General features: G+C 39.2%; 3 protein-coding genes across 4 annotated transcripts in view; 1 reads left to right on the top strand and 2 right to left on the bottom strand.

Moving 5' to 3' along the window:
* Positions 1-478: 478 nt before the first annotated feature.
* Positions 479-27,408, bottom strand: part of LOC120716418 (B-cell receptor CD22-like) — a 29,423-nt gene continuing 2,493 nt past the window's right edge. Inside the window, exons 2-10 of the mRNA XM_040003960.1 lie at positions 11,426-11,431; positions 6,968-7,103; positions 6,651-6,884; positions 6,441-6,545; positions 6,116-6,334; positions 4,721-5,047; positions 3,258-3,603; positions 3,108-3,165; positions 479-1,176 (exon numbers count right to left, since the gene is read on the bottom strand). Of these exons, the coding sequence (XP_039859894.1) occupies positions 991-1,176; positions 3,108-3,165; positions 3,258-3,603; positions 4,721-5,047; positions 6,116-6,334; positions 6,441-6,545; positions 6,651-6,884; positions 6,968-7,097 (1,605 nt within the window). The 5' untranslated portion in view covers positions 7,098-7,103; positions 11,426-11,431 and the 3' untranslated portion in view covers positions 479-990. The remainder of the gene's footprint in view (positions 1,177-3,107; positions 3,166-3,257; positions 3,604-4,720; positions 5,048-6,115; positions 6,335-6,440; positions 6,546-6,650; positions 6,885-6,967; positions 7,104-11,425; positions 11,432-27,408) is intronic.
* Positions 9,177-17,467, top strand: LOC120716417. Its single transcript, XM_040003959.1, has 13 exons — positions 9,177-10,183; positions 10,461-10,751; positions 10,835-11,068; positions 11,174-11,278; positions 11,385-11,603; positions 12,698-13,027; positions 14,145-14,490; positions 14,601-14,655; positions 15,168-15,310; positions 15,552-15,606; positions 16,551-16,641; positions 16,723-16,857; positions 17,014-17,467. The coding sequence occupies exons 1-13, from the start codon at positions 10,129-10,131 to the stop codon at positions 17,115-17,117; spliced, it is 2,163 nt and encodes a 720-aa protein (XP_039859893.1). The 5' UTR covers positions 9,177-10,128; the 3' UTR covers positions 17,118-17,467.
* Positions 17,719-21,492, bottom strand: LOC120716420. Of its 2 annotated transcripts, none has more exons than XM_040003962.1 (2): positions 21,008-21,492; positions 17,719-19,577 (listed from the first exon to the last, which is right to left on the bottom strand). In XM_040003962.1, exon 2 carries the CDS (start codon positions 19,077-19,079, stop codon positions 18,153-18,155), a length of 927 nt encoding a protein of 308 aa, XP_039859896.1. In that variant the 5' UTR covers positions 19,080-19,577; positions 21,008-21,492; the 3' UTR covers positions 17,719-18,152. The 2 variants fall into 2 exon arrangements, with proteins under 2 accessions (XP_039859896.1, XP_039859897.1); XM_040003963.1 differs by having other exon boundaries at positions 17,719-19,567.

Genomic DNA, 27,408 nt, shown 5'->3' with positions numbered 1-27,408 from the left:
CTATATAAATACAATTTCATTGAATATAGAGCACCTGCCTCCTCATTGTGCTGCCTGTTGTTGTTGTGGTTGTTATGACCAGTGCTTGACCCCACACATCAGTGATCCAAGATCAAAGATGTTTGAAAGCAGTATGGTGTGAAAATATGACCCTTTGCAACACTTTGTACTTTGGGGTCATTTTTGTCCACGAGGACCACAGGTGTTATAAAATCCAATAAAAACCCCATAAATAAATCGAATTACTTAAAACTTATTCCAATCATGCATAGCATAGTAATGAATAACTTCTGTTATTTTCAGACCATTTGATGAATAAAAAACACATTTTTGATAGCAAAAGATTTCTTTAGAGGACAAAAATGACCCAAGGACAACACAAGGGCTAAAGATAACATTTATTATTCTACTTCTAATACAAAATGTTTGTTACATGTTCATAAATATGAAGTCTGTCCTATAAATCTCCAATGGATTTATGATGAAGACATTTTTGACTTTACAAGAAATTGAGTTCAACTGTTTGTTTTTTCTTTAATGCAATTTTTTAGAACAATTTTGCTGGCATGTTGGGCAAAGCCTGAGATAATGATGACCTTTTAATGTGTCAAAGACACTTTAAGAAACACATTTTAATATATACACATATAGATAAAGAGTTACTCTTCAGGCTTCCTCTTATCTAGTGTGAGACAGAGCCTGAGAATGATTGTCTCAACATAAAAAGCTGGTAACCATTACAAATGTTTTAGTTTCAGTTCCTATGAGGGTTTGAAAGAAGCCTGTCAAGAGTGACCACAGTTTGTTCATACTCATCAGAAAAAGTAAAGACAAGAAGTGAATGTAATACCAACATCATGAACAGAACAATTCAAGTCCTGTACAGGCAGATGTGTTTTTATATTTTATCTTCTTTAAGTTGATGTGTTGTACAGGCTCTAGGTGTCCACAGCCTGGTCACTGAGTTTTATTGACACTCATGAAACAAACTCACTCAGGTGTTGTGTTGTCTCTGAAGTTGACAACAGCGTAGGGGACATGCTCCTGCTCTTGAAATGACTGAACAGTGGAGTAGGGATGTTCTGTTTGGTTCTTGGACAAGTTGATCTCGCTGTAGTCAAGTTCCTGCTCTGCTGGTTGAGCTGAGATGTCGTCATGCTGGGGCCCAAAATTTACCTGATAAAAAAGAGAAATAACATGTTAATAACATGTCGAAGGGGGCTGGCGATGGCTCCCGGGCCTGGCAGATCCCCATGTACAGGGAGTGCAGAATTATTAGGCAAATGAGTATTTTGTCCACATCATCCTCTTCATGCATGTTGTCTTACTCCAAGCTGTATAGGCTCGAAAGCCTACTACCAATTAAGCATATTAGGTGATGTGCAACTCTGTAATGAGAAGGGGTGTGGTCTAATGACATTAACACCCTATATCAGGTGTGCATAATTATTAGGCAACGTCCTTTCCTTTGGCAAAATGGGTCAAAAGAAGGACTTGACAGGCTCAGAAAAGTCAAAAATAGTGAGATATCTTGCAGAGGGATGCAGCAGTCTCAAAATTGCAAAGCTTCTGAAGCGTGATCATCGAACAATCAAGCATTTCATTCAAAATAGTCAACAGGGTCGCAAGAAGCGTGTGGAAAAACCAAGGCGCAAAATAACTGCCCATGAACTGAGAAAAGTCAAGCGTGCAGCTGCCAAGATGCCACTTGCCACCAGTTTGGCCATATTTCAGAGCTGCAACATCACTGGAGTGCCCAAAAGCACAAGGTGTGCAATACTCAGAGACATGGCCAAGGTAAGAAAGGCTGAGAGACGACCACCACTGAACAAGACACACAAGCTGAAACGTCAAGACTGGGCCAAGAAATATCTCAAGACTGGTTTTTCTAAGGTTTTATGGACTGATGAAATGAGCGTGAGTCTTGATGGGCCAGATGGATGGGCCCGTGGCTGGATTGGTAAAGGGCAGAGAGCTCCAGTCCGACTCAGACGCCAGCAAGGTGGAGGTGGAGTACTGGTTTGGGCTGGTATCATCAAAGATGAGCTTGTGGGGCCTTTTCGGGTTGAGGATGGAGTCAAGCTCAACTCCCAGTCCTACTGCCAGTTTCTGGAAGACACCTTCAAGCAGTGGTACAGGAAGAAGTCTGCATCCTTCAAGAAAAACATGATTTTCATGCAGGACAATGCTCCATCACACGCGTCCAAGTACTCCACAGCGTGGCTGGCAAGAAAGGGTATAAAAGAAGAAAAACTAATGACATGGCCACCTTGTTCACCTGATCTGAACCCCATTGAGAACCTGTGGTCCATCATCAAATGTGAGATTTACAAGGAGGGAAAACAGTACACCTCTCTGAACAGTGTCTGGGAGGCTGTGGTTGCTGCTGCACGCAATGTTGATGGTGAACAGGTCAAAACACTGACAGAATCCATGGATGGCAGGCTTTTGAGTGTCCTTGCAAAGAAAGGTGGCTATATTGGTCGCTGATTTGTTTTTGTTTTGTTTTTGAATGTCAGAAATGTATATTTGTGAATGTGGAGATGTTATATTTGGTTTCACTGGTAAAAATAAATAATTGAAATGGGTATATATTTGTTTTTTGTTAAGTTGCCTAATAATTATGCACAGTAATAGTCACCTGCACACACAGATATCCCCCTAAAATAGCTAAAACTAAAAACAAACTAAAAACTACTTCCAAAAACATTCAGCTTTGATATTAATGAGTTTTTTGGGTTCATTGAGAACATGGTTGTTGTTCAATAATAAAATTATTCCTCAAAAATACAACTTGCCTAATAATTCTGCACTCCCTGTACTAAATAGAAGTGAAGAAGTTAAAGAATGGAGAACAAGGAGGGAGAGAGGGTGGAGCATGTAAACAAGAATGATCAGCTTGCAGAACTGGGGGAACCTATATAGATGAAAGCTGGAGGAGGGTGTTTGTAGGAGTGTTCCTGCTCCTGAAATTCCAATACATAATCTCCAATATCTGTTAAAATGAAGCTGCTCTGACATGCATGAAAAGGAATAATCTAATAATCTAGATAGATCAAGGGGATGTTCCTCTGTTGTAGAAGAATTATTGCATTTATTTTGTTTACCTGCTCCAAGTTTTCCATTGTTTCACTTGTTGATGATTGGCTAGAAGTTCTCCTTTTTCTGGTTTATGAAATAAGGGAATATAAAAGTGAACAGATGGTGTCAGGTCAGTGTGTGAATGACAGTTTGAAAGAGAACACAGTCATGCTCACCTAACACACCAGCAGACAGTGAGAAGTATTGAAACCAGCAGAGCTGCAGAAACTCCTGCAGCTGCTGGTGTCCATGTTCCTGTGATACTTTGGACAGTGAGAGTCTTTGGAGCAGAGCTGATATCTTTGTTGGTTTTCACAGCACAGGAGTAGTTTCCTGCATCCTCCCTGCTGACTGGGTCTAGGATCAGATGTTTGTTCTGGTTCTCTCTTGGGGTCAGAGGTCGACTGTTCAAGTACCAAATGTAGTTTGTGTTGTCAGTCAGAGGACAGCTGGTGCTGCAGGTCAGTGTGACTCTCTGACCCTCTGTCACCACTGCAGAAGGACTCATCTTCACTCTCAGCTCTGAAAAACACTTAAACTTGTCAGTAACTGTGAGAGATATTTTATTTTAGGTGTTTCTTATAAACAGCAGGTTGGTTTGTAGCGTCAATGTTACAAAGTGACTGAGAGAATATTTTTCTTTTACAAATATGAGAACTGTATTAGGTTTAAGAAAAGAAAACTACATCATTTAGTAAAGATTTTATTGTAAAGGATAACATAAAGAGCTTTAACTCTATGTAGGAGATGACAGATTTAATTGCTCACATAACTTAACATTTGTCTGTCTGTTCTTTCTCTTTGGGGACTGATAACCATGCATGGACTGAAACAGAAAAATTAGACTAAAAAAACCTTTCATCACTGACTGAATGAGGAAATAAAATTGCATCAGTTTGTATAAACATCTTGAAAGGTCTGATGACTCCATCATGGGTCAGGTTGTGTCTCCTTGACCAGTTTGCATAGATGAATGATGGTGCTTCATGCTGTTCGTAATCCAAAACGAGCCCACTGACAGTAAGTGGTCCAAGGGCCACAAATCTTAGTGTATGTGTGACAGCTGTGACATTACTGGAGGACATTTTTAGTTGTAAACCCAAGTGGATGAACCATAATCAATGGATTTATGAACTGGAATTCCTGTTTTGTTGGACTGAATCCTGGAAGAGGTTTGGTGATTTTGTGCTGAGTCTCTGCTCCTCATTGATGCTCTCTCTCCTTCAAAGCAACACAAGACTACATTTAAAGTCTAAAGTTGTGGACATTTTCAGTAACAGTAAAGGTGAAAACGTGTGTATAAATATTCCATCTCTCAAATCGTTCTCACAGATTGTTCTAGTCCTTATGCTCACACATACCTGGGATCTATTTTCACCAGTAAGGTAACAAGTGCAAACATAGGTGAGCAGAGCTTCTGTTAATTGCCATTAATAGCTAATAATTGCAGCTAACTCTGGAGTTGCTCGTGGATTTCATCATCAAGCTGAAACGTTGTAGTCATGCAACTGTAGGCTGTTAGAGCTGGGTGAGTCTCCCCACTACCAGCTTAGATTAGTTTCTGTTAGCTTATTTGAGTAACACACAGGACTAACTGGGATCTAAACAATGAACAGTGAGTCAAACAAGCTGTAATTACCTGTGACAATCAGAGTAACTCCAGGAAAATCAAACTGTTTCACTTCTTCATTTTCTGTTGTGATGGTGAACCTGTATTCTGCTGAGTCATCTCTCTTCAGCTTCTTTAATCTGAGGATGAGTTGGTTCTTCATGCTGTCATCATACTCCACATGATCTGCATCCTCAGTCAGCTGTTCAGCTTCTCTCTTGACTTTATACCAACATTTAGACTGTATCTGCTCGTAGTCAGGATGTGAGTATTTACTGGAGATGTTGACTGAAGATCCTTCCAGAGCACAGATTCTGCTGTGGACATAATTCAACGTCCAGCAGGAATCATTGAAACCTGATATATCAATGAAACAGAGAAGAGATATTTTAACTTAATTAGTCCAATCAGTTTATTTCTATCACACATTTAAACACAACAGATGTTGACAAACGTACTGCACAAGTAAAAAGAAATTTAAAGTATGCTTATAATAAAAACAACCAAATAATTAATAAAAGCAATAATGAAATAATGACATTAAATATATATAAATGAAGAAAGAAATACACTGGGCAAAATGACAGACTGAGTTATTCTTGGCTGAGACTGAAAAAGCTGAGGAGAAGTCAGGAGATGAATACTGTTAGTGTCAAGAGGAAATTGTATTTAGTAGTCAGTATAATCTTTTAGTGATATAAGTTTGAATATGATAGAATACTGCATGTAGTTATTTGTATTAGGAAATATTCAACCATGTATACTTAGAGGCATATAATCAATTGTGTGTGTGATCTCTAACAGGCTGCAGGCTTGGTGTGCACTCCAGGAATGCACCCCCACGTCCTGGGAGCATGAGAGTTCGTACCTTGTTTTATTGCTTTACGGTAGGATTAACGTAGCTATGTCTGTTTTAGTTTAAGTGCTTCTTTACATATAGATGAACTGCTGTACTTCCTCACCATGTTATTTAGGGTGAGGGGGAGATTACCCTCTTCCTGACCAAGGATGTACCTTTTGTGCTTTCATGACCCTTTGATCAGCAGGACACACACACACACACACACACACACACACACACACACACACACACTGAAGTATAAATAAAGACCGGGGCAGTTTCTTAGTGCGAGTCTCAGTCTGGAGGCTGCCCTTGCTAGCAAGAAGTTCTGTGTGTTTCTCTTCTCTGAGTCTTTACTGAAGAAGTGTTTTAGAATATATTCCCTAACAGTTAGTATCATAGATGAGCAGATCTGAAGAGCGAGATGAGTCCAGAGTTTTGTATCTGCAGCTGAGAATTGTGATGTGATCACCAACATTTTAAAACTGATCCTGAACTTTACAGGAAACCAGTGTGATGATTAGTCTTAATTGCAAGAAGTGGTGGTAATACTTTGTAAGTGGAGAGACAATAAGTTTACTCACAGACGTCAGCAGAGCGCACATCCTCAAGACCTTTTACAGCACAAGACAAACCGTCTGGATGAGAGCTGGAAAACTGAATCTGTTTTCCCTCCTGCACTGTAGGCTTTCTGTTCTCATACCACACAAAGGAAATCAGAGGCTCAGTCAGAAAACAGCTGCTGTTACAGGTCAGTCTGATGTGACCTCTGTGTTCAGCAGGAGTCCTCTGGACATGAATTTCTGTTGGGAGATGATGAACACATTTTCCACCAGTTCATCTCTGTCATGTCAAATAAATTAACAAATAAAAATGAAGTTTCAAAGTGCAGTTTGTCCAGAACTTCACCTCTGGGATATGTGATGGAGCAGGACTCGTCCACTGATGTCTGCTGAGAAGAACACATTCTCCCTTTAGCATAGGTCACACTGAAGCAGGTCTCTGTGATGGAACCTGAGAAAAAACAACAACTTTCAGTAAATTCATTAGAGTCTGAAGAGTAAAGTGTTTGTGTTTAACATCTCATAACATGATGAGGAGGCGTCCATCATGACTCACCCACAGAGACTTCAGGGGCTCTGAGGTCCTCGTAGCCTTTGACAGCACAGGAGTATGTGACTGCTTCCTCACTGCTGAGCAGCTCTTGGTACCAGGGAGACCAGTCCTCATAGAGAAACTCTCTGTTCTTGTACCAGATGTAGGCTGCAGGCTTTTCAGTCAGAGGACAGCTGCTGCTGCACATCAGTGTTACTGTCTGTCCCTCTGTGGCAGGAATCACCTTTACCTGCAGCTCTGAGAGGTCACATGATCAACATGAATACACTGATCATCCATAAACTCATTCATTTGTGATGCATTTGTAAAAAGAACTGTACCTGTAACTTGGAGATGAATTCCACTTTGTTGGCACTTTGATCTGTCAGCAGTTTTAATGCAGCAGTAAAAATTTGAATCACTCTCTGTCAGATTATTGATTGTTAGAGTGAAATTACTCTCTGCTGACATGCTGTACTTTACATGTGTTTCATCTGTAGAGAGTTCAACCTTGGAGACAGTATCGTGTCCAGTGTACCAGCTTTTTCTTGCAGTGGGATGTTGATGTGAGCAGGGCAGATTCACTGATGAACCTTTCAAGGCACAGCTGCTGTTTGCTTTTCCCTGAACACCTTTAACACAACATGTGATTAGAAAACATGGTGAACATTTATGCTAACTTTCTTTTCTGTGCTAATCTGTGATGACAGCATGTTACTGTGAAGGATCACAATCTGGTGCTTTGATACACTTGAGAGTTCAGAACAGTAAAAGTAAAAATCCTGTTAACTGTGAATCGTCTGTTTTCTAAAATCATGTTGTAACTTTCTGCAGGTTTGACACTAAAACTCCTGCCTTCCACAAACAGCATCACAGTCATCATGAGGAGGAGAAACAAATTATTCCTACCTGAGAGACACAGAATGAAACCCATGAACAAACATCCAGCTTCTGCCAACAACATGGCTGTTGTAGATTTTCTCTTCTAATGAGAAAGTTGATGTATGATGATTATAAAGAGCCGATCACTGCTGCTCTCAGAGTTTCAGAAATATCAGAAACATGAATAAATGTTCAAATCAACATCTGTCTAACAGGAATGACTGACTTGTGTGAGTGTGTCAGCAGACAAACTGCATTCAGCTTTAACACCATCACTTCCTCATTTACTTATTTGCCCCACAAAGAGCCCTCTAGTGAAGAATCCATGTATTGACCTCAAATAAATGTATTTTCTATTTCTTGTCATCATTATTAAAATTATAATATTATTTTTTAGTTTACAAAATGTAAAAATTGCAATATCACTAAATTTCACATAAATATTTAGTGTTTATTTACAATAAAAAACGTTCAGTGATAACAATGAGAACGTGAAGATATGAAGCTGTTTGTTGTTGTTAATTTAACAGATGTTAAACCTCCAAACATGATGTCTTTAATGTTTTAATTTTTGACACAAACAATGTGAAGGATTTTTATGTTTGAAGCTGCAAATCACCCAGAAAGTAACACAACACGCACAATTATTGATAATGGATTGCATATATATAGTGCTTTTCGAGACCCTCAAAACATTTTACAATTCCACTATTCATTCACACACTGGTGGAGGTAGCTACAGTTGTAGTCAGAACAGAAGCAAGGTTGTTGTATCACGCCATCAGCCCCTCTGGCCATCACCAGTAGGCGATAGGTGAAGTGTCTTGCCCAAGGGTACAACAACAGAGACTGTCCGAGCCGGGGCTCGAACCGGCAACCTTCCAATCACAAGACGAACTGCCAACTCTTGAGCCACGATCGCCCCATTCAACACAATCATGCCAGACATTGGCTGTATCCCAATTCAGGGTCTGCAGCCTTAAAGTACGCAGCCTCAACGATCCTCAAGGGCCGCGTACTCAAAGACCGCTAAGGCTGGAAGTGCGAGGCTTGTGAAATGGGACGGTCTAGCCTCCTTTGCGCTGCCCAGGTTGCCTAGCAACCACGATACTAACAGCTGGAAACGTTTCATACAGCTTTGTTTGACAGAAATGAAGGAGAAAATCTTTTGTTCATTTGTTTGTTTCTTTCTACATGAGCTTTGATCATTCTCTGTAAGATTAAGCTCAGCTATTGAACGGAGTATATTTTAAAGTAAAGGCTTTAAAACCAAGTTAGTACAAACGTCACTAATGTCACATAACTTTGCCGACATGTGGCCAACAGTAATGTTTTAATGTTCTTCATTATTAAACATTTGCACATAAATAAGTGACATAATATTCAGTACTTACTTAAAGTTTACTCTTCGGGCGCCCCTCATCCGCCGTTTTTTTCGGCAAAATTATCCACACCCACCGCCGCACTATGCATTCTGGGATATGTTGGGCCACGAAGTCTACACCGCCACAGCCTTAAAATTCAGGGAAATGAAGGATGCATTTCAGGGCCGCATTTCGAGCAGCCTTTGAATTGGGACAGCCTTCAGCGTGCCGCTGTGACGTAATCGGCCTTGAAATGCGTACTTTAAGGCTGCAGACCCTGAATTGGGATACAGACATTGACACCACATAATATCATCAGACATCTTTAAATTGAAAATCAGGTATTTGTACAGCAGATGATGTTTTTTGTAGTGTTTGCTTTCATGTTGTTCTGTCTGTAAACACAATGAAATGCATGTGATGCAAAATACAAGACCTGCTAATCGTGTTACTTTAGGCGCTTTAGGTTTTCTTACTTTCTGGGTGATCATGCATTCAGTTCGTTCTTTTAAGTTTGTTTTTTGAACCACAATATAACCTCAAACAATTTCATGTCTCTGCTTTCACCATCAACGCTGACAGATACATGCTCTTCCACTTACATGGTTAGAGTTCACAAGGAAGGTCGAGTTTATCACAGTTTCCACAGGGCAAGAGGTGAGGGGACCCTGGACAGCCCAACAGTCTCTCACAGGGCAAACACAGAGAGAAAGAAAACTAGATGTACTCACACCTGTGAACAAACACCACAAACACAGGAAGAACATGTGAAGGCAAAGTCCCAGACAGCCATATGAAACCACGAGCTTGTTAAAGTGAGACGACCACCATAACCACTGCACCACCACACAGACAGAGCTTTCATGAAAATACAATGAAATTCGGGCTTGTCACATGTTTAACTGAGATGATTTGTCACTGAAAAATATTAAAGCCAAAAATTCTGGAAGAAAAATAAACAGAAAACAATTCATTCAAAAGTAGATTCAATATTTTGTCAAATATCTCATGTAATACATTCTTCACTAGAGGGCTCTTTGTGGGGCAAATAAGTAAATGAGGAAGTGATGGTGTTAAAGCCGAATGCAGTTTGTCTGCTGACACTCACACAAGTCAGTCATTCCTGTTAGACAGATGTTGATTTGAACATTTATTCACGTTTCTGATATTTTCCCAACTCTGAGAGCAGCAGTGATCGGCTCTTTATAATCATCATACATCAACTTTCTGATTAGAAGAGAAAATCTACAACAGCCATGTTGTTGGCAGAAGCTGGATGTTTGTTCATGGGTTTCATTCTGTGTCTCTCAGGTAGGAATAATTTGTTTCTCCTCCTCATGATGAGTGTGATGCTGTTTGTGGAAGGCAGGAGTTTTAGTGTCAAACCTGCAGAAAGTTACAAAATGATTTTAGAAAACAGAAGATTGACAGTTAACAGGATTTGTACTTTTACTGTTCTGAACTGTCAAGTGTATCAAAGCACCAGATTGTGATCCTTCACAGTAACATGCTGTCATCACAGATTAACACAGAAAAGAAAGTTAGCATAAATGTTCACCATGTTTTCTAATCACATGTTGTGTTAAAGGTGTTCAGGGAAAAGCAAACAGCATCTGTGCCTTGAAAGGTTCATCAGTGAATCTGCCCTGCTCACATCAACATCCCACTGCAAGAAATAGCTGGTACACTGGACACTGGACTGTCTCCAAGATTGAACTCTCTACAGATGAAACACATGTAAAGTACAGCATGTCAGCAGAGAGTAATTTCACTCTAACAATCAATAATCTGACAGAGAGAGATTCAATTTTTTACTGCTGCATTAAAACTGCTGACAGATCAAAGTGCCAACAAAGTGGAATTCATCTCCAAGTTACAGGTACAGTTCTTTTTACAAATGCATCACAAATGAATGAGTTTATGGATGATCAGTGTATTCATGTTGGTCATGTGACCTCTCAGAGCTGCAGGTAAAGGTGATTCCTGCCACAGAGGGACAGACAGTAACACTGATGTGCAGCAGCAGCTGTCCTCTGACTGAAAAGCCTGCAGCCTACATCTGGTACAAGAACAGAGAGTTTCTCTATGAGGACTGGTCTCCCTGGTACCAAGAGCTGCTCAGCAGTGAGGAAGCAGTCACATACTCCTGTGCCGTCAAAGGCTACGAGGATCTCAGAGCCCCTGAAGTCTCTGTGGGTGAGTCATGATGGACACCTCCTCATCATGTTATGAGATGTTAAACACAAACACTTTACTCTTCAGACTCTAATGAATTTACTGAAAGTTGTTGGTTTTTCTCAGGTTCCATCACAGAGACCTGCTTCAGTGTGACCTATGCTAAAGGGAGAATGTGTTCTTCTCAGCAGACATCAGTGGACGAGTCCTGCTCCATCACATATCCCAGAGGTGAAGTCCTGGACAAACTGCACTTTGAAACTTCATTTTTATTTGTTAATTTATTTGACATGACAGAGATGAACTGGTGGAAAATGTATTCATCATCTCTCAACAGAAATTCATGTCCAGAGGACTCCTGCTGAACACAGAGGTCACATCAGACTGACCTGTAACAGCAGCTGTTTTCTGACTGAGCCTCTGATTTCCTTTGTGTGGTATGAGAACAGAAAGCCTACAGTGCAGGAGGGAAAACAGATTCTAGTTTCCATCACTCAGCCAGACGGTTTGTCTTGTGCTGTAAAAGGTCTTGAGGATGTGCGCTCTGCTGACGTCTGTGAGTAAACTTATTGTCTCTCCACTTACAAAGTATTACCACCACTTCTTGCAATTAAGACTAATCATCACACTGGTTTCCTGTAAAGTTCAGGATCAGTTTTAAAATGTTGGTGATCACATCACAATTCTCAGCTGCAGATACAAAACTCTGGACTCATCTCGCTCTTCAGATCTGCTCATCTATGATACTAACTGTTAGGGAATATATTCTAAAACACTTCTTCAGTAAAGACTCAGAGAAGAGAAACACACAGAACTTCTTGCTAGCAAGGGCAGCCTCCAGACTGAGACTCGCACTAAGAAACTGCCCCGGTCTTTATTTATACTTCAGTGTGTGTGTGTGTGTGTGTGTGTGTGTGTGTGTGTGTGTGTGTGTGTGTGTGTGTGTGTGTGTGTGTGTGTGTCCTGCTGATCAAAGGGTCATGAAAGCACAAAAGGTACATCCTTGGTCAGGAAAGGGTAGTCTCCCCCTCACCCTAAATAACATGGTGAGGAAGTCCAGCAGTTCATCTATATGTAAAGAAGCACTTAAACTAAAACAGACATAGCTACGTTAATCCTACCGTAAAGCAATAAAACAAGGTACGAACTCTCATGCTCCCAGGACGTGGGGGTGCATTCCTGGAGTGCACACCAAGCCTGCAGCCTGTTAGAGATCACACACACAATTGATTATATGCCTCTAAGTATACATGGTTGAATATTTCCTAATACAAATAACTACATGCAGTATTCTATCATATTCAAACTTATATCACTAAAAGATTATACTGACTACTAAATAAATTTCCTCTTGACACTAACAGTATTCATCTCCTGACTTCTCCTCAGCTTTTTCAGTCTCAGCCAAGAGTAACTCAGTCTGTCATTTTGCCCAGTGTATTTATTTCTTCATTTATATATATTTAATGTCATTATTTCATTATTGCTTTTATTAATTATTTGGTTGTTTTTATTATAAGCATACTTTAAATTTCTTTTTACTTGTGCAGTACGTTTGTCAACATCTGTTGTGTTTAAATGTGTGATAGAAATAAACTGATTGGACTAATTAAGTTAAAATATCTCTTCTCTGTTTCATTGATATTTCAGGTGTTAGTGATGATTCCTGCTGGACGTTGAATTACGTCCACAGCAGAATCTGTGCTCTGGAAGGATCTTCAGTCAACATCTCCAGTAAATACTCACATCCTGACTACGAGCAGATACAGTCTAAATGTTGGTATAAAGTCAAGAGAGAAGCTGAACAGCTGACTGAGGATGCAGATCATGTGGAGTATGATGACAGCATGAAGAACCAACACATCCTCAGATTAAAGAAGCTGAAGAGAGATGACTCAGCAGAATACAGGTTCACCATCACAACAGAAACTGAAGAAGTGAAACAGTCTGATTTTCCTGGAGTTACTCTGATTGTCACAGGTAATTACAGGTTGTTTGACTCACTGTTCATTGTTTAGATCCCAGTTAGTCCTGTGTGTTACTCAAATAAGCTAACAGAAACTAATCTAAGCTGGTAGTGGGGAGACTCAGCCAGCTCTAACAGCCTACAGCTGCATGACTACAACGTTTCAGCTTGATGATGAAATCCACGAGCAACTCCAGAGTTAGCTGCAATTATTAGCTATTAATGGCAATTAACAGAAGCTCTGCTCACCTATGTTTGCACTTGTTACCTTACTGGTGAAAATAGATCCCAGGTATGTGTTAGCATAAGGACTAGAACAATCTGTGAGAACAATTTGAGAGATGGAATATTTATACACACGTTTTCACCTTTACTGTTACTGAAAATGTCCACAACTTTAGACTTTAAATGTAGTCTTGTGTTGCTTTGAAGGACAGAGAGCATCAATGAGGAGCAGAGACTCAGCACAAAATCACCAAACCTCTTCCAGGATTCAGTCCAACAAAACAGGAATTCCAGTTCATAAATCCATTGATTATGGTTCATCCACTCGGGTTTACAACTAAAAATGTCCTCCAGTAATGTCACAGCTGTCACACATACACTAAGATTTGTGGCCCTTGGACCATTTACTGTCAGTAAGCTCGTTTTGGGTTACAAACAGCATGAAGCACCATCATTCATCTATGCAAACTGGTCAAGGAGACACAACCTGACCCATGATGGAGTCATCAGACCTTTCAAGATGTTTATACAAACTGATGCAATTTTATTTCCTCATTCAGTCAGTGATGAAAGGTTTTTTTAGTCTAATTTTTCTGTTTCAGTCCATGCATGGTTATCAGTCCCCAAAGAGAAAGAACAGACAGACAAATGTTAAGTTATGTGAGCAATTAAATCTGTCATCTCCTACATAGAGTTAAAGCTCTTTATGTTATCCTTTACAATAAAATCTTTACTAAATGATGTAGTTTTCTTTTCTTAAACCTAATACAGTTCTCATATTTGTAAAAGAAAAATATTCTCTCAGTCACTTTGTAACATTGACGCTACAAACCAACCTGCTGTTTATAAGAAACACCTAAAATAAAATATCTCTCACAGTTACTGACAAGTTTAAGTGTTTTTCAGAGCTGAGAGTGAAGATGAGTCCTTCTGCAGTGGTGACAGAGGGTCAGAGAGTCACACTGACCTGCAGTACCAGCTGTCCTCTGACTGACAACACAAACTACATTTGGTACTTGAACAGTCAACCTCTGACCCCGAGAGAGAACCAGAACAAACATCTGATCCTAGACCCAGTCAGCAGGGAGGATGCAGGAAACTACTCCTGTGCTGTGAAAACCAACAAAGATATCAGCTCTGCTCCAAAGACTCTCACTGTCCAAAGTATCACAGGAACATGGACACCAGCAGCTGCAGGAGTTTCTGCTGCTCTGCTGGTTTTAATACTTCTCACTGTCTGCTGGTGTTTTAGGTGAGGATGAACACTGTTTTCTCTGTCAGATCATTTAAATTCAATTTAGAATTTACACACTAACCTGACACCACCTGTTCATGTTTGTATTCACTTTTTTCATAAACCAGAAGAAAGAGGAATTCTCACCAACCTTCAAGAAATGAAAATTTGGATGATTTGGAGGTGATAAAAATAAAATACAGTTTTAGTACAACACAAAACATCAGCCTTCCAAAAATACATCCAAGTCATTTCTAAAGAGATGATACATTTCTTATTCTTCACTAAAATCAGATCATTGTTCTTTCTTAGTTTTTTGTCTTCTTTTAGTTTTTCTTCTGCTGACACAGAAATATTTTTGTACCTTATGGTTTAAAGGTCTATTTCTTTGTCATAAATCTTTTCTACAGCAACAAATAATAGACCAGTCAGCTTTTTAAAAGCTTTATGATAGTTTTCTAAAATGTCAGAGCAAATTATTTAAACAGACTCACTCACATAGTTTAACTCATATTTAATATCTATGAATATAAGTTTGAATCTACTACTTTGGGCTAATTCTACCATCCAGCTGAGCTCTTAGTTGAAGGATCTGCAGTAATTTATTCATTACTGTAAAAATAACAACAATCATCACCATCACTGAAAATGTAACTTCTCTGTTTCTTAGTTATCATTTAAACTTTGGTCCCCAGTATGACGACATCGCAGCCCATCAAGGAGAGCAGGACCTGAACTACCAAAGACTCCACATCTACAAGAATGAAACAGATTCTCTCTACTCCACGATTCCTCCATCTCAGCCCCGAGAACATCATCATATCCACTACAAACCTGAGTATGTCTGAAACATTAATTACACTGTAAACGAGGGCTATGTTGTTACAAAACTGTAGATTATTACAGGGTGGGCTTTATAATAACATGAATAAAATCAAAGTGGATTATAGAGTTCATTACTTTGTATTTTGAATATAGAGGGCTGTGAGCTCCTTTCCAGATTCAGTGGATCAAATAAGGAAAATGTTTTTGTTTTTGTCTTATATTTCGCATAGTCAGTCATTTTTTTTATGAACTAGATCAAAGAGGACTTCCAGACAGTCTCCAAGGAGAACCTCAGACAACAAAGAGCAGGTACCAAACTGGATTCAAACAAAAACATCTCCTCATCTGTCGTGTTTGTCTTCACCTGAAATAATCAAAAAAGTCTTCAGCTTTTTCAGTTTTCTCACAAACTCTACCTGATGATTTTCTTTCTTATAGTTTTTATTTGATTATATACAGTTCAGTGTTGGGTAAGTTACTTTAAATTAGTAACTTAGTTACATTACTAGTTACTTCTATCAAAAGTAACTCAGTTACTTCAAGTTACTTGTTACTTTCAAAGTAACTAGTTACTAGGGAAAGTAACTTTGGTTTTACTCAGAATTCTCTTGTTAATGTGTTGCTTCTGTAACTGGATACCCAGCAAGAGTGCCAGTCTTCTAGCTTGCTTACTTGCCACAACTGCACTGTGCCACTGAGTCTGACACTGAGTTTGTGTCTGAAATAACTTCAGTGTCACAGCAGAGACACCACAGCTGGTGTGTCTGTCAGTGGGTTTCACACTTTGTACTAAAACAGACAACACAGGAAAGTAATTAACAGAAATATAGAAATACTTCAGCTTTTCACTTTAAAGAGGTCTAATGAAAATAGGAGACATGCTAATGATATTACTCTGTGAGCTTTGGTTTGTTTTACTTTATGGGTGCTCTGCAGCTTTGACTGTAAAATTATTAACTCTGTTTCTGAAAGAACGTAAAACATAAAAGTCATCACGTCTGCAGGTTTAACTTCTGTCAAGTGTTGGGGGTTTTTTAAACCTCAAAATAACAACTAAACCTCACGTCTCTGTTCTCACTGTTACACTGACAGGTAATGATGGAAATATAATTACATTTAATCACGTCACATGTGTACTTTGTAAAAGACTAAACAATGGATTAAGTTATACACAGTTCACATAAAGTTACCATAAACAGCCTCTTCTTCTTCCACATGTTATGTTTCATATTAGTAAAGGTTTTTTTCTGTAGGTGGCCAAGATGTTGATAAAAGTAAAACACAGAGAGACAAAGAAATATGTCAAATTGGAAGAAGCCAGCTTCACAGATTTTATGAGTGCAGGTAAGTTATACATGGTTTGTAATAAGTCATTAAAGAGGAAATGATAATGTTGTTATTAACTAAGTGATGATTTTACTTCAGTTCAGCAGAAGTTTCTCATACCAGAAAATGCAGCACTGAAAGTCACGGATGAGCAGGGTATAGAGGTGGATGAGGATGTCTTTCCTGAACTTGCAGCAGTCAAAGAGGTGTGTTTTGTCATCTATACAGCTGAAGGTAAGTAAATATATGCTCTGATAGATTTTGTAGGATTTGATTTGTACAGTTACTCCTAAATAAACATTTTTAATTTGTCTAATATCCTGTGGTAACAATCACAAAATGCTGCTTTCATGGCTCAACAGTAAGTTGGATTTATCACATGCATTTCAGACATCCTGGAAACACAATCATCCAAGAAGCTGTGTGACTGCTCAGACCTAACACGCATATGTGACACTCACACCTTGTGGTATGTAAATTGTATATTACCATAATAAAATACAAAATAACCATCTGTTCTCCAGGGAGAAAGTATAATTTAATCAAAGCATACAATTTACTGGCCCTATGTGCATAAATGGTAGCTTTGTTGTGGTTGATTTTTGATTGTATATGCCTTATATTCTAATATTTATGTTTGTCAGACCTTATAGATTCTTTTTCATGTTAACACTGCATTACAAGAAGTGTTTATTCTGTAGTCATTTTTTTTCTTTAATTCGTTTTTTTCCCCCCCAATGTTAGGCCTATCTGACCACACAATGTCTCAACTGTTTAGCTGCCATAATTGTTGCTGTTTTAATGTTGAATGTTACACTATTACAGTGCTGTCACACAGAATGTATGTTAGTACATGCAGCATTGAATTTTGAATATGATATTTTTGATAAATAAAATTCATACATTCATAATAATCAGTATGGTGTTTTTGTAGTAATTGTCACCTAAAACCTTTTTTCATTTGATGAGTAACACTATAAAAGAGTTAATATCAAAATGAACTCTAGTTATGAGTTACATTTTACTCTTTATGTGTTAAAGATATTCTATTATCAAAGTACTCAGATGCAATGAAATATCACTCAGACACTTAGAGCAGTTTTAAACGTGCACGGGTGAGAGACTCAGGGAGAGACTCACACACCTCCTTGGTGCAGTCTGGCTTTATTTATACACATCATGAAGCATACAAAAAAGGAAATATCATCCTTATCTTGTCAAGAAAACAGGTGTGGTTTCTCAAAAAACTTCGTGTTCTCTACAAGGTTGTTTCTTACTCGTGGGTGGCGGTTTCCTGCTAGTGTGAAGGCAAACAGTGACAGTGTGAAGGCAAAGACTGATAATGTGAAGGCAAACAGTTTCCGTTATAAAGTAGGGAGCCAGCAATCAAAATATGCAGCTGGTTGAGTACAGAACAGAAATATAAACACTCTTAGTTGATTATTATATGAATAATAAAACCTTTAAAAACAAAAATACTCTGACATTCCCTCCTGTTGTTTGTATTTCTCTTATGACAGTACTGTTAGTTATGTCAGTTCATAACCTCTTGTCTGAAAATTTTGCGCTTTGTTGATTTTCATTGAAGCATTTAGGAACAGTCCAAATCGATAGTCAAGTGTCTCGATCCTCAGCATGTTTTTCCCAGCTCCCACCCAAGGGAACAAGGAGTGGAGGACTTTCTGACCATCAGTCCATAGTTTGAAGTTCTTGGGCACATCTGATCCGTAGATTGGGTCATGTGGCATTACTTCAGCGACTTCAGCAACTTCACGTTTTGCTCTTGACGTGTGTGTCTCTGCTGTGATCTTGAAGGTGTGGTCTGAAATTAGTACTGGTGCACACAAACCGGTGGAGTTCGGTGGGAGCATGAAATAGGTTTTAGGCCCGCAGGCCCAAGCGGCTCCCTGGACCCAGAAAGTTCCATTTTTGAAGGTGTGTATTCCTTTGGATTGGGTCAGGTCAAGTGTCTGTGTGCAGTTGCGGTTTCGTCCAAGTTTCCTGTTTCCATCAGAGAAGTTGAAACACATTGGGTGCTGTATGTCCGGCGGCAAAACTATGTCGAATGATTTGTTTTTTGTGTTGTTGGCTTTGACGTTTACCCAATGTTTTTCGTTGCAGGTGTAGTTCCAGTTCGTCAGATTGTAGGCACAAGGGGTTGTCTGTTCAATTAGGATCCGTCGTTGTGAAAGTGGTTTCGTGACACGTTTGACGTCTGTGTCACTACACCATGGAATTAGGTCTTCTTTCTTTGTGCTTTGACCTTTTAGGGTCAGTCCTGTTGCCATCAAATCTCTGCGTGTGCAATTGCCAGTTGTTGCTTTGTTGAACACACACATCGCTTCGTCAAGTTCAGGTGCCTTTCCATATATTGTTTGCGTGTACGGCTGTTGTTGGCATATGTGAACACACATAGCATTCCGTGCTGTTGTCGGTGCGTGTTCTATCATACACATATCTATACCACGCGTTGTTCATCCATGGGTGGTTATGGTCTTGGTTCAGGTCACGCAGATGCGAATTGTCATGTGTCCATCTTTTTTGCAGGTGATGTTGTTTATTTCCTCTCATCTGGGTGAGTGTTAGTAGGCTCACTAGGAGCGCAATGCTGGCCACTAGGAGGACAAGTGTCTTCATGATGACCAGGCACACCTAGACCTCTGGTGAGTAGACTATTGGCGAGAAGTAAAAAAAAGGGCGGGATATACCCAATCAGCCCTTCCCTTCACCAATAGATCACCTAGAAGCCAGGGGAGCCGGCGTCTAAGCGTCTGGATTGTCACTCACTTTTTTACAGTGGCTTTGGTGAATCCAAGATGGTCTTTCTGCTATTTTGCAGGCGGTGGGTGTGGTAAGTAGGACTTGGTATGGGCCCTCCCACCTTGGTGAACTCCAATTCTTTCTCTGGAGTACTTTGATCAGGATCCAATCACCTGGTTGCAACCTGCAAGACACTGGAGAGATATCATTCGGCAGTTTGTTGTTTAACACAATCTCTTTATTTTCAAACAGCTTAGTCATCCATTCTGCTAGGGTAGTTTCCCTTATTGATTTGTTAATAGGCTCACTAGTAATTGGCAATGGAAACGCTCTCCCGTGGATGATTTCAAAAGGTGTAAGCTTCTGAGAACCTTGTGTTATTCTCATCCACATCTTTACCAAACCTAAACATTCGGGCCAGGGTCTTCCTGTTTCTTCCATGCATTTTATTAATCTCTGTTTTATTGTGCCATTAGTTCTTTCCACTAGTCCTGCACTTCGTGGGTGATATGCACAGTGATGTTTGATGCTAAATCCTAGAGCTTCAGAGACTTTGTTGATGATGTCATTAACAAAATGTGTTCCATTGTCTGACCTTATCAGACTGGGAATGCCATATGTGGGGATGAAGTGATTGCATAAACACTTTGCCACTGATATTGCGTCTGCTCTTTTTACTGGATAGATTTCTGGCCATTTTGAAAACACATCTATAATTACTAGAGCATATTTTGATGCTTGGCATTCGTTAAGTTCAATGAAATCCATGTGGATTGTATGGAAAGGGTGAGGTGGTGTGGGGAAATGACCTCTTTTTGGTCTAAGGTTGCCCTGTGCATTATGTCTTTGGCAAATCATGCATGTTCTGATGAATTCTTTTGCTGAATTTTCAAAATTTTGAGTGTAGAAGTGTTTGGAGAGGACATTCATGATTCCACCCCTTGACAAATGCGTTAAGCCATGTGTCACTAATGCTGCTGTCTTATGTAGAGATTTTGGCAGTATTGGTTTGCCATTACAGGTCATTAGGTCATTTTGTAGCTGTGCTCCACACTTTAACCATTTTTTTTGTTCTGTGATAGATGCAGCTTTCTGTTCATCTTTAAGTACATCAAGTGGTATTAACGTTGATGTTTCATACGTTAAGGTTTGTATATGTTGCTGTGCTGCCTTCTTTGCGGCTTGGTCTGCAAAGTTGTTGCCTTTAGTAACTTCTGAGTTATCTTTTTGGTGTGCGGTACATTTGCACAATGCTAATTTTTTCGGCAATGTTATGACTTCTAGCAGTTCTTTTAAAAGGTGTGAATGCTGTACTGGATTTCCAGTAGAAGTGACCATACCTCTGTTATGCCAAATCTTTGCGAAATGATGTACTGCTGCAAAAACATACTGACTGTCTGTGTGTATGTTTATGCTTTTTCCTGCATTCAACTTACATGCTCTCACAACAGCTGTAAGTTCTGCACTTTGTGCAGAGTTAGAGGAAGTTAAAGGTCTTGCTTCCAGAACTGTGTCTACTGTGGTTACTGCATAACCCACGCAGTTGCGACCTAAGCTATTTTTAGAAGCTGATCCATCTACAAAAATGTCAGTGAAAGTTGGCTGTGGTGTGCTATATATTCACCTGAGTTATTGTGTGGTTGCTTTGGTTTCCTTCATCAACCCCTGAAGTCGTGGACCTCTTATAAGAACGCTGGCCAGAACCCGAACGTCACGTCTCTGGACTTTATCCTCTGCCTGGAGAGGAGTCGACAGCGTGGGCTTCTCACGACGTCAGGACTTGATGAAGGTTTCCTATTGGAGCATTGAAAAAATATCAATGTCCCTCCGGCTCGAAGGACCAATTAAATGTTAAAGATATTCTATTATCAAAGTACTCAGATGCAATGAAATATCACTCAGACACTTAGAGCAGTTTTAAACGTGCACGGGTGAGAGACTCAGGGAGAGACTCACACACCTCCTTGGTGCAGTCTGGCTTTATTTATACACATCATGAAGCATACAAAAAAGGAAATATCATCCTTATCTTGTCAAGAAAACAGGTGTGGTTTCTCAAAAAACTTCGTGTTCTCTACAAGGTTGTTTCTTACTCGTGGGTGGCGGTTTCCTGCTAGTGTGAAGGCAAACAGTGACAGTGTGAAGGCAAAGACTGATAATGTGAAGGCAAACAGTTTCCGTTATAAAGTAGGGAGCCAGCAATCAAAATATGCAGCTGGTTGAGTACAGAACAGAAATATAAACACTCTTAGTTGATTATTATATGAATAATAAAACCTTTAAAAACAAAAATACTCTGACATTATGGTAGCAGAAATTTTACTCCATGAGAGTTTAGTTTTAACTCCTATAAAGAGTTGAAAAATCAACTCCCAGAAAAGAGTTACTCTACCTTTGCACTAGAGTTCATTCGATGGTCACGCATGTACACTCAAATGTAGTTAATCTGAACTCCCAGAGAGTTTATTCCAAAGACCAGAATTTGCTGTGTACCAATAGAAAGGAAGAGGCAGCCGTGCAGCGTAAAGACAGAATAACTCCAGCTTTGTGTCTTTTTCATTGTAGCTGAAGTCCGGGACAAACTGTTCCTTTTCACCTCAATACGAAACGCGTAATATTTTCTCTGAATACGAGACAATTCCGTTTTTAGGGGACTAAAAAGGGATTATTAGTGTTGGCAACTCTAATAATTAACTTTAAGAACAAAATAACGTTGAACATCAGTAACATCATAGCACCCACCCAGCTGTATAGAAACTCCGTAATGCTAGCTAGCATGCAGTACGAAAAAGTCAGCATAACGAAAATAAACTCCACCTAAACTTGGTTTATATCTGACCCAGATAGACTGCAGGTCATAACTTCTTACCTGAAGTTCAGTTCGGACCGGCGGCCGCCTCGGGTCTCTTTTCCTCCTGCGTCCCCTTTCCCTCATCCACCTGCTGGCCTCCACCACTTGCTAATGTTACTGAATCTGTGGAAGCTCCGCGACAGCCACCACACGAAATAACGAATAACGAGCCTATCTAAATCCCAGTAACGATTAACGCGGTCCTGATTTTGGCATAATAACTAGTTACCGTGCTCGTTACCACAATAACGCGTTACTTAATAACGCGTTAGTCCCAACACTTATACATTTACACCATGAACATCATGTGACAGGGGTTTGAGCTGTTTGAAACTATGATTCTCAATGTTATTGTTTGTACTGACAACATTTAGGCATATAAGGGATAACGTTTGATGTCATTTAATATGAATTTATAAAGGCTTGTGTACCATATTGTTAACATTGACTTTTATCAGATGAACTTTACAAAGTGAAATTTTATAATGCTCTGATAGGAGAGTGAGCTAAAGGTTTAGTTTGATATAAATGTATAATAACTGTCTCGTCTCCTCAGATGAACCCTGATCTCATGTATGGAAACATCTCAGCTCAGTCAACAGAGCAGGATGAACATTGCTGAAGTAAACTGCACTTTAATGAGAACCACACAGCTGACCTCCAACACTGAGACACTGCCTGCTCAGTAAAGAAGAGTTTGTTACCATGGTGATTTAAAGGAACATTTTGCGGAGAGTTTGTGTCTGAAATAACTTCAGTGTCACAGCAGAGACACCACAGCTGGTGTGTCTGTCAGTGGGTTTCACACTTTGTACTAAAACAGACAACACAGGAAAGTAATTAACAGAAATATAGAAGCTTTTCACTTTAAAGAGGTCTAATGAAAATAGGAGACATACTAATGATATTACTCTGTGAGCTTTGGTTTGTTTTACTTTCTGGGTGCTCTGCAGCTTTGACTGTAAAAATATTAACTCTGTTTCTGAAAGAACGTAAAACATAAAAGTCATCACGTCTGCAGGTTTAACTTCTGTCAAGTGTTGGGTTTTTTTTTTAAACCTCAAAATAACAACTAAACCTCACGTCTCTGTTCTCACTGTTACACTGACAGGTTATTGATGGAAATATAATTACATTTAATCAGGTCACATGTGTACTTTGTAAAAGACTAAACAATCAGCAGCAAAAAAGAAAACAGATTCCAAGAAACATTCAATATGATGTCAGTGCATCGATTCTTCACTAGAGGGCTCTGCTTTGTTGGAAAGTTATATACAGTCAAGTCCATAATTATTCATACCCCTGGCAAATTTTGACTTAAAGTCACTTTTATTCAACCAGCAAGTTTTTGTTTTTTTTGTTTTTTTTGGAAACTGGAAATGACACAGGTCTCTCCGAAAAGATAATAAGACGATGTACAAGAGGCGATATGTCTGTGAAGGTTCTTAGTCATTCAGGTCATCGTAGTCCTGGATGACTAAGAAGGAGCTTGGAAAGAAAAGCATCTGGACTTCTTTAAGTTGCTTGAAGACTTTTCACCTCTCATCCATTAAGCTTCTTCAGTTCTAGGGTCAAACAGTGGAGAGTCCCAGATTTAAGCCCTGTGGGAGTGACCCCCCCAAGAGGGACAATGGACCCCATAATGATCCTCTACCTAATCACATGAGCCAAGGTGTGAAAATGGGTGTAGGTCATAATCAGCCAAGGTTTTGGGTGAGCTCATTGTGAAACCTTTCTTTTTTTCTTTTTTTTTAATTACTTTATTTAAATATCAAAATACACAATTACAAATACACATAATACAAGCACTATTCACATCTTGTTTTACATTTTACAATAATAAAAGCTCCCACGGCAACTCGTTATCTAGTTTCAAATCTCTCGTTTTCCTTCTTCTCAGCTCAGTTACAATGTTTTTACATACTACGAAACTACTTATCATTTTTTGTTCTATAACCCCTTTAGCCCTTGTTTTCCATATGTGTACATTTATAATGCACATCACCAACCAAAACAATCTTCTTTTATTTTCACTCATCTTTTCTTTAAACAAACCGTATCTTACTGATTTTGTATTATTTTCAATATTAAAACCTAGTTTATCCATCCTCCTTCTTATTTCAACCGTCCTGTAACATGATATCAATAGATGATCAAGAGTTTTGTCTTCATCACAATTCTCCATGGGGCATTTCTTTGTAGTAACGAAGCAACTCCACAGAACTACAGCTCTTACTGGGAGACGTCCGACAGAGATAAGCCACACTGCATCTCTCATGTTCTCGGATATTACTTTATCATATATGTTTTTAACTATTTTCTGATTTTCTTCTTTTTCCACAGCCTTATATTGTATCCACTGATCCACAAGATCCCCAAACACAAGTTTAAAGTATGGCACTCCCGTTCGGGCTCTCCCTTTCATTTTTTTCCACAAAGATTTCTTCCCTTGGATCCAGTGGGTGCTTCGCTCAAATGCGCTATATACATTTTTTAGAAAAGGAATTATCAAAATCATGCTAAGATCTGGCGCTGCTAATCCTCCATTTTCTTTTCCTTTATACATTAATTTCCTCTGCGTTACTGCGTTACGGTTTGTCCCCCAAATCAATTTGGTACACAATTGACTTAATTTAATAATAGTTTTCTGAGGAGGGGGAAAGACAGTAGCTAGAAACAACAACTTTGAGACTACATGTGTTTTCGCGATATTCACACCTGCTTTATAGTTTGTATTTTTATTGTCCCATTTAGCTACTTCGTTTTCTATTTCACTCTCTTTCTTTTTCCAATTCAAATGACATGGATCATTTTTAGTAATCCAAATACTTAAAATCTTCATCTCCTTGTTAATTTTTAAATCAATTACAGGTTCTTTTAAGTTTTGTCCAAACCAAACTCCTTCGGTCTTTTCCTGGTTTAGCTTAGCACCAGAAGCTTGTTCATATTTTGTTAGCAAATCCTTAAGTATTAATAGCTCCTTTTGATCTTTAATAATTACAGAGACATCATCCGCATAAGCAAGGGCAGTCACCTTGTAGGTGTCATTTAGGGCGTATCCAGTAAAACGGCTATCACTATTGATTGTTTTAAGTAACGGATTTATTGCTAGAACATATAGGGCTGCGCTTAAAGGACATCCTTGTTTCACTCCACATTCGACTCGAAAGGGTTCGGTCAGTCTTCCATTTACTTTAACAAGGGATACTTTAATCATAGAGATGAAGGTTTCAGGCATATTATACGCTTTCATTACTTCCCACATTACTTCCCACAAATAAGAGTGGGAGATGTAATCAAAGGCTTTCCTTTGGTCAAGACTTAAAATAAAAAATTCTGTATCTTCTCTACTATAAATTATTTCACGCAAAGTACATAAGTTATCCCACATCAGACGACCTCTTATTGCACGTTTGTTCTTTTTCTATAATTTTATCTAATACCTCATCAAACCTATTCATAATTATTTTAGCAAATATTTTATAATCAACATTCATTATTGTTAATTGTCTATAATTATTTATATTATCTCTTTCCCCTTTCTTATATAGCAAACACATTAATCCATTATAAAAGGAGTCGCCCAAAGTTCCCTCATGCATGCCTTCATTAAAAACAGTGGCTAAAAATTCGGATATTTCATTCACAACTATTTTATAAAATTCAGACGGAAGCCCATCAAAACCAGGGGTTTTGTTTATATTTAACTGAGTGATCGCACATTCTACCTCCTCTTTAGTAATATTTCCTAAAAGTGAGGTATATTGGATGGAGTCCAGAGGCTCTATTTTACTTAACAGGTATTTTGCTGCACATCTTGTGATTTCTTGAGGTCAGATGTGGGTGTTGGAGCAACTCCAAGCCTTGAGTGCCAGTGTCCTGCAGGTTTTAGATGTGTCCTTGATCCAACACAGAGTCAAATGGCTAAATGACCTTCTCTAGAGACCTGTAATGAACTAATAATTTGATTCAGGTGTGTTGAACCAGAGTGATATCTAAAGCCTGCAGGGCAGGTATTGAGGCCTCGAGTTTCCCCACCCCTGATCTACATTATGCAGCTTTATCATAACAGATAATAATATAATGTTTGTGAGTCACTACAATCAGAGTATGGTTCTCTTGTAGTTTTCCTCTGAGGCTCTTGCTTTGAGAAACTAAAGCTTCTATGATCTTCTATTTTCTATAACAGGCAACTCAGTGCCTTTAATACTGCCATTCATCATGTTCACTTCAATTCAAATTAAATTCAATAAAACTTTATTGATCTTGAAGGTTGACCCCGAAGGAAATTGGGTTAAGGCTGCCGACCTTTGCCATCGCCATCTTACTCTTCCGACCATACATGCATTACACAAGCGTCACATGGGGAAGACAGGTCAGAGAGGTATAACAATGGAAAAAGCACAACAAGAGGAAAGACGAGGAGAAAAAAAACTCCCCCCAGACTGAGCTCCCAGAGGGAGATCAGTTTGAGAACAAACAAAGAAAACACCTCAGCAAATAGCGCATGAATCATCACATCTCACTACATAGAAGATATAAGCTTCGAAGACGTTTGGAGGGGGTGGGGGGGTAAGTGTAGGTCTGTTTTGTTGTTCCAGTCAGCTTCGACCTTGGCAGGCCTTCAGCTGGGACCAGTGGGATAGCCGCATGAGTGAAGATGGTGAATGTTTAGGTTTAGTGCGAACAACTGCATCCAATTTTAGAGATGGTCTAATGTCCATCACCCGTCACCAATTCTCTCAATTCCCGTTGTTCTTCTCCAAGATCTCATCCATATTGCATTCAAAATACAGTCTGAGTACTCACAGCCCTGCCAATCGTCTATCATGTCGGCAAACCTTATGGGATTTTGAACAGCTGTAGCCGCTTCTTGTTCTTTGATAAGCCAGGTCAGAGCCAGCTCCAATCAGCCAGAACTCTGTTATCTTGGTTCCGAATTGGTAGATGTTGTTCAATGTCCTCCATCGAGAGTGTCACCAGACACACAACGCAACCGCCCATCGAGTATCCAGCAGGAAACGTCTCCGAAGGACAATCAGGCTCTCCCAAGCCCAGGAAGATGTCAATTCCGTTACGGGACCAGTTAATCAAATCCATAATTCATTAGATTTTAGAGAACAGGACTGAGAAACTCTTTGAGGTTAGAAAGCGAGACTATAAAAAAGACATGA

The sequence above is a fragment of the Simochromis diagramma genome, unplaced genomic scaffold (assembly GCF_900408965.1).
Source record: "Simochromis diagramma unplaced genomic scaffold, fSimDia1.1 OVJJ01000325.1, whole genome shotgun sequence".
NCBI classification, from domain to species: Eukaryota; Metazoa; Chordata; class Actinopteri; order Cichliformes; family Cichlidae; genus Simochromis; species Simochromis diagramma.
The sequence above is the reverse complement of the archived record's forward strand: the minus strand, read 5'-3'. Positions and strand labels throughout refer to the sequence as shown.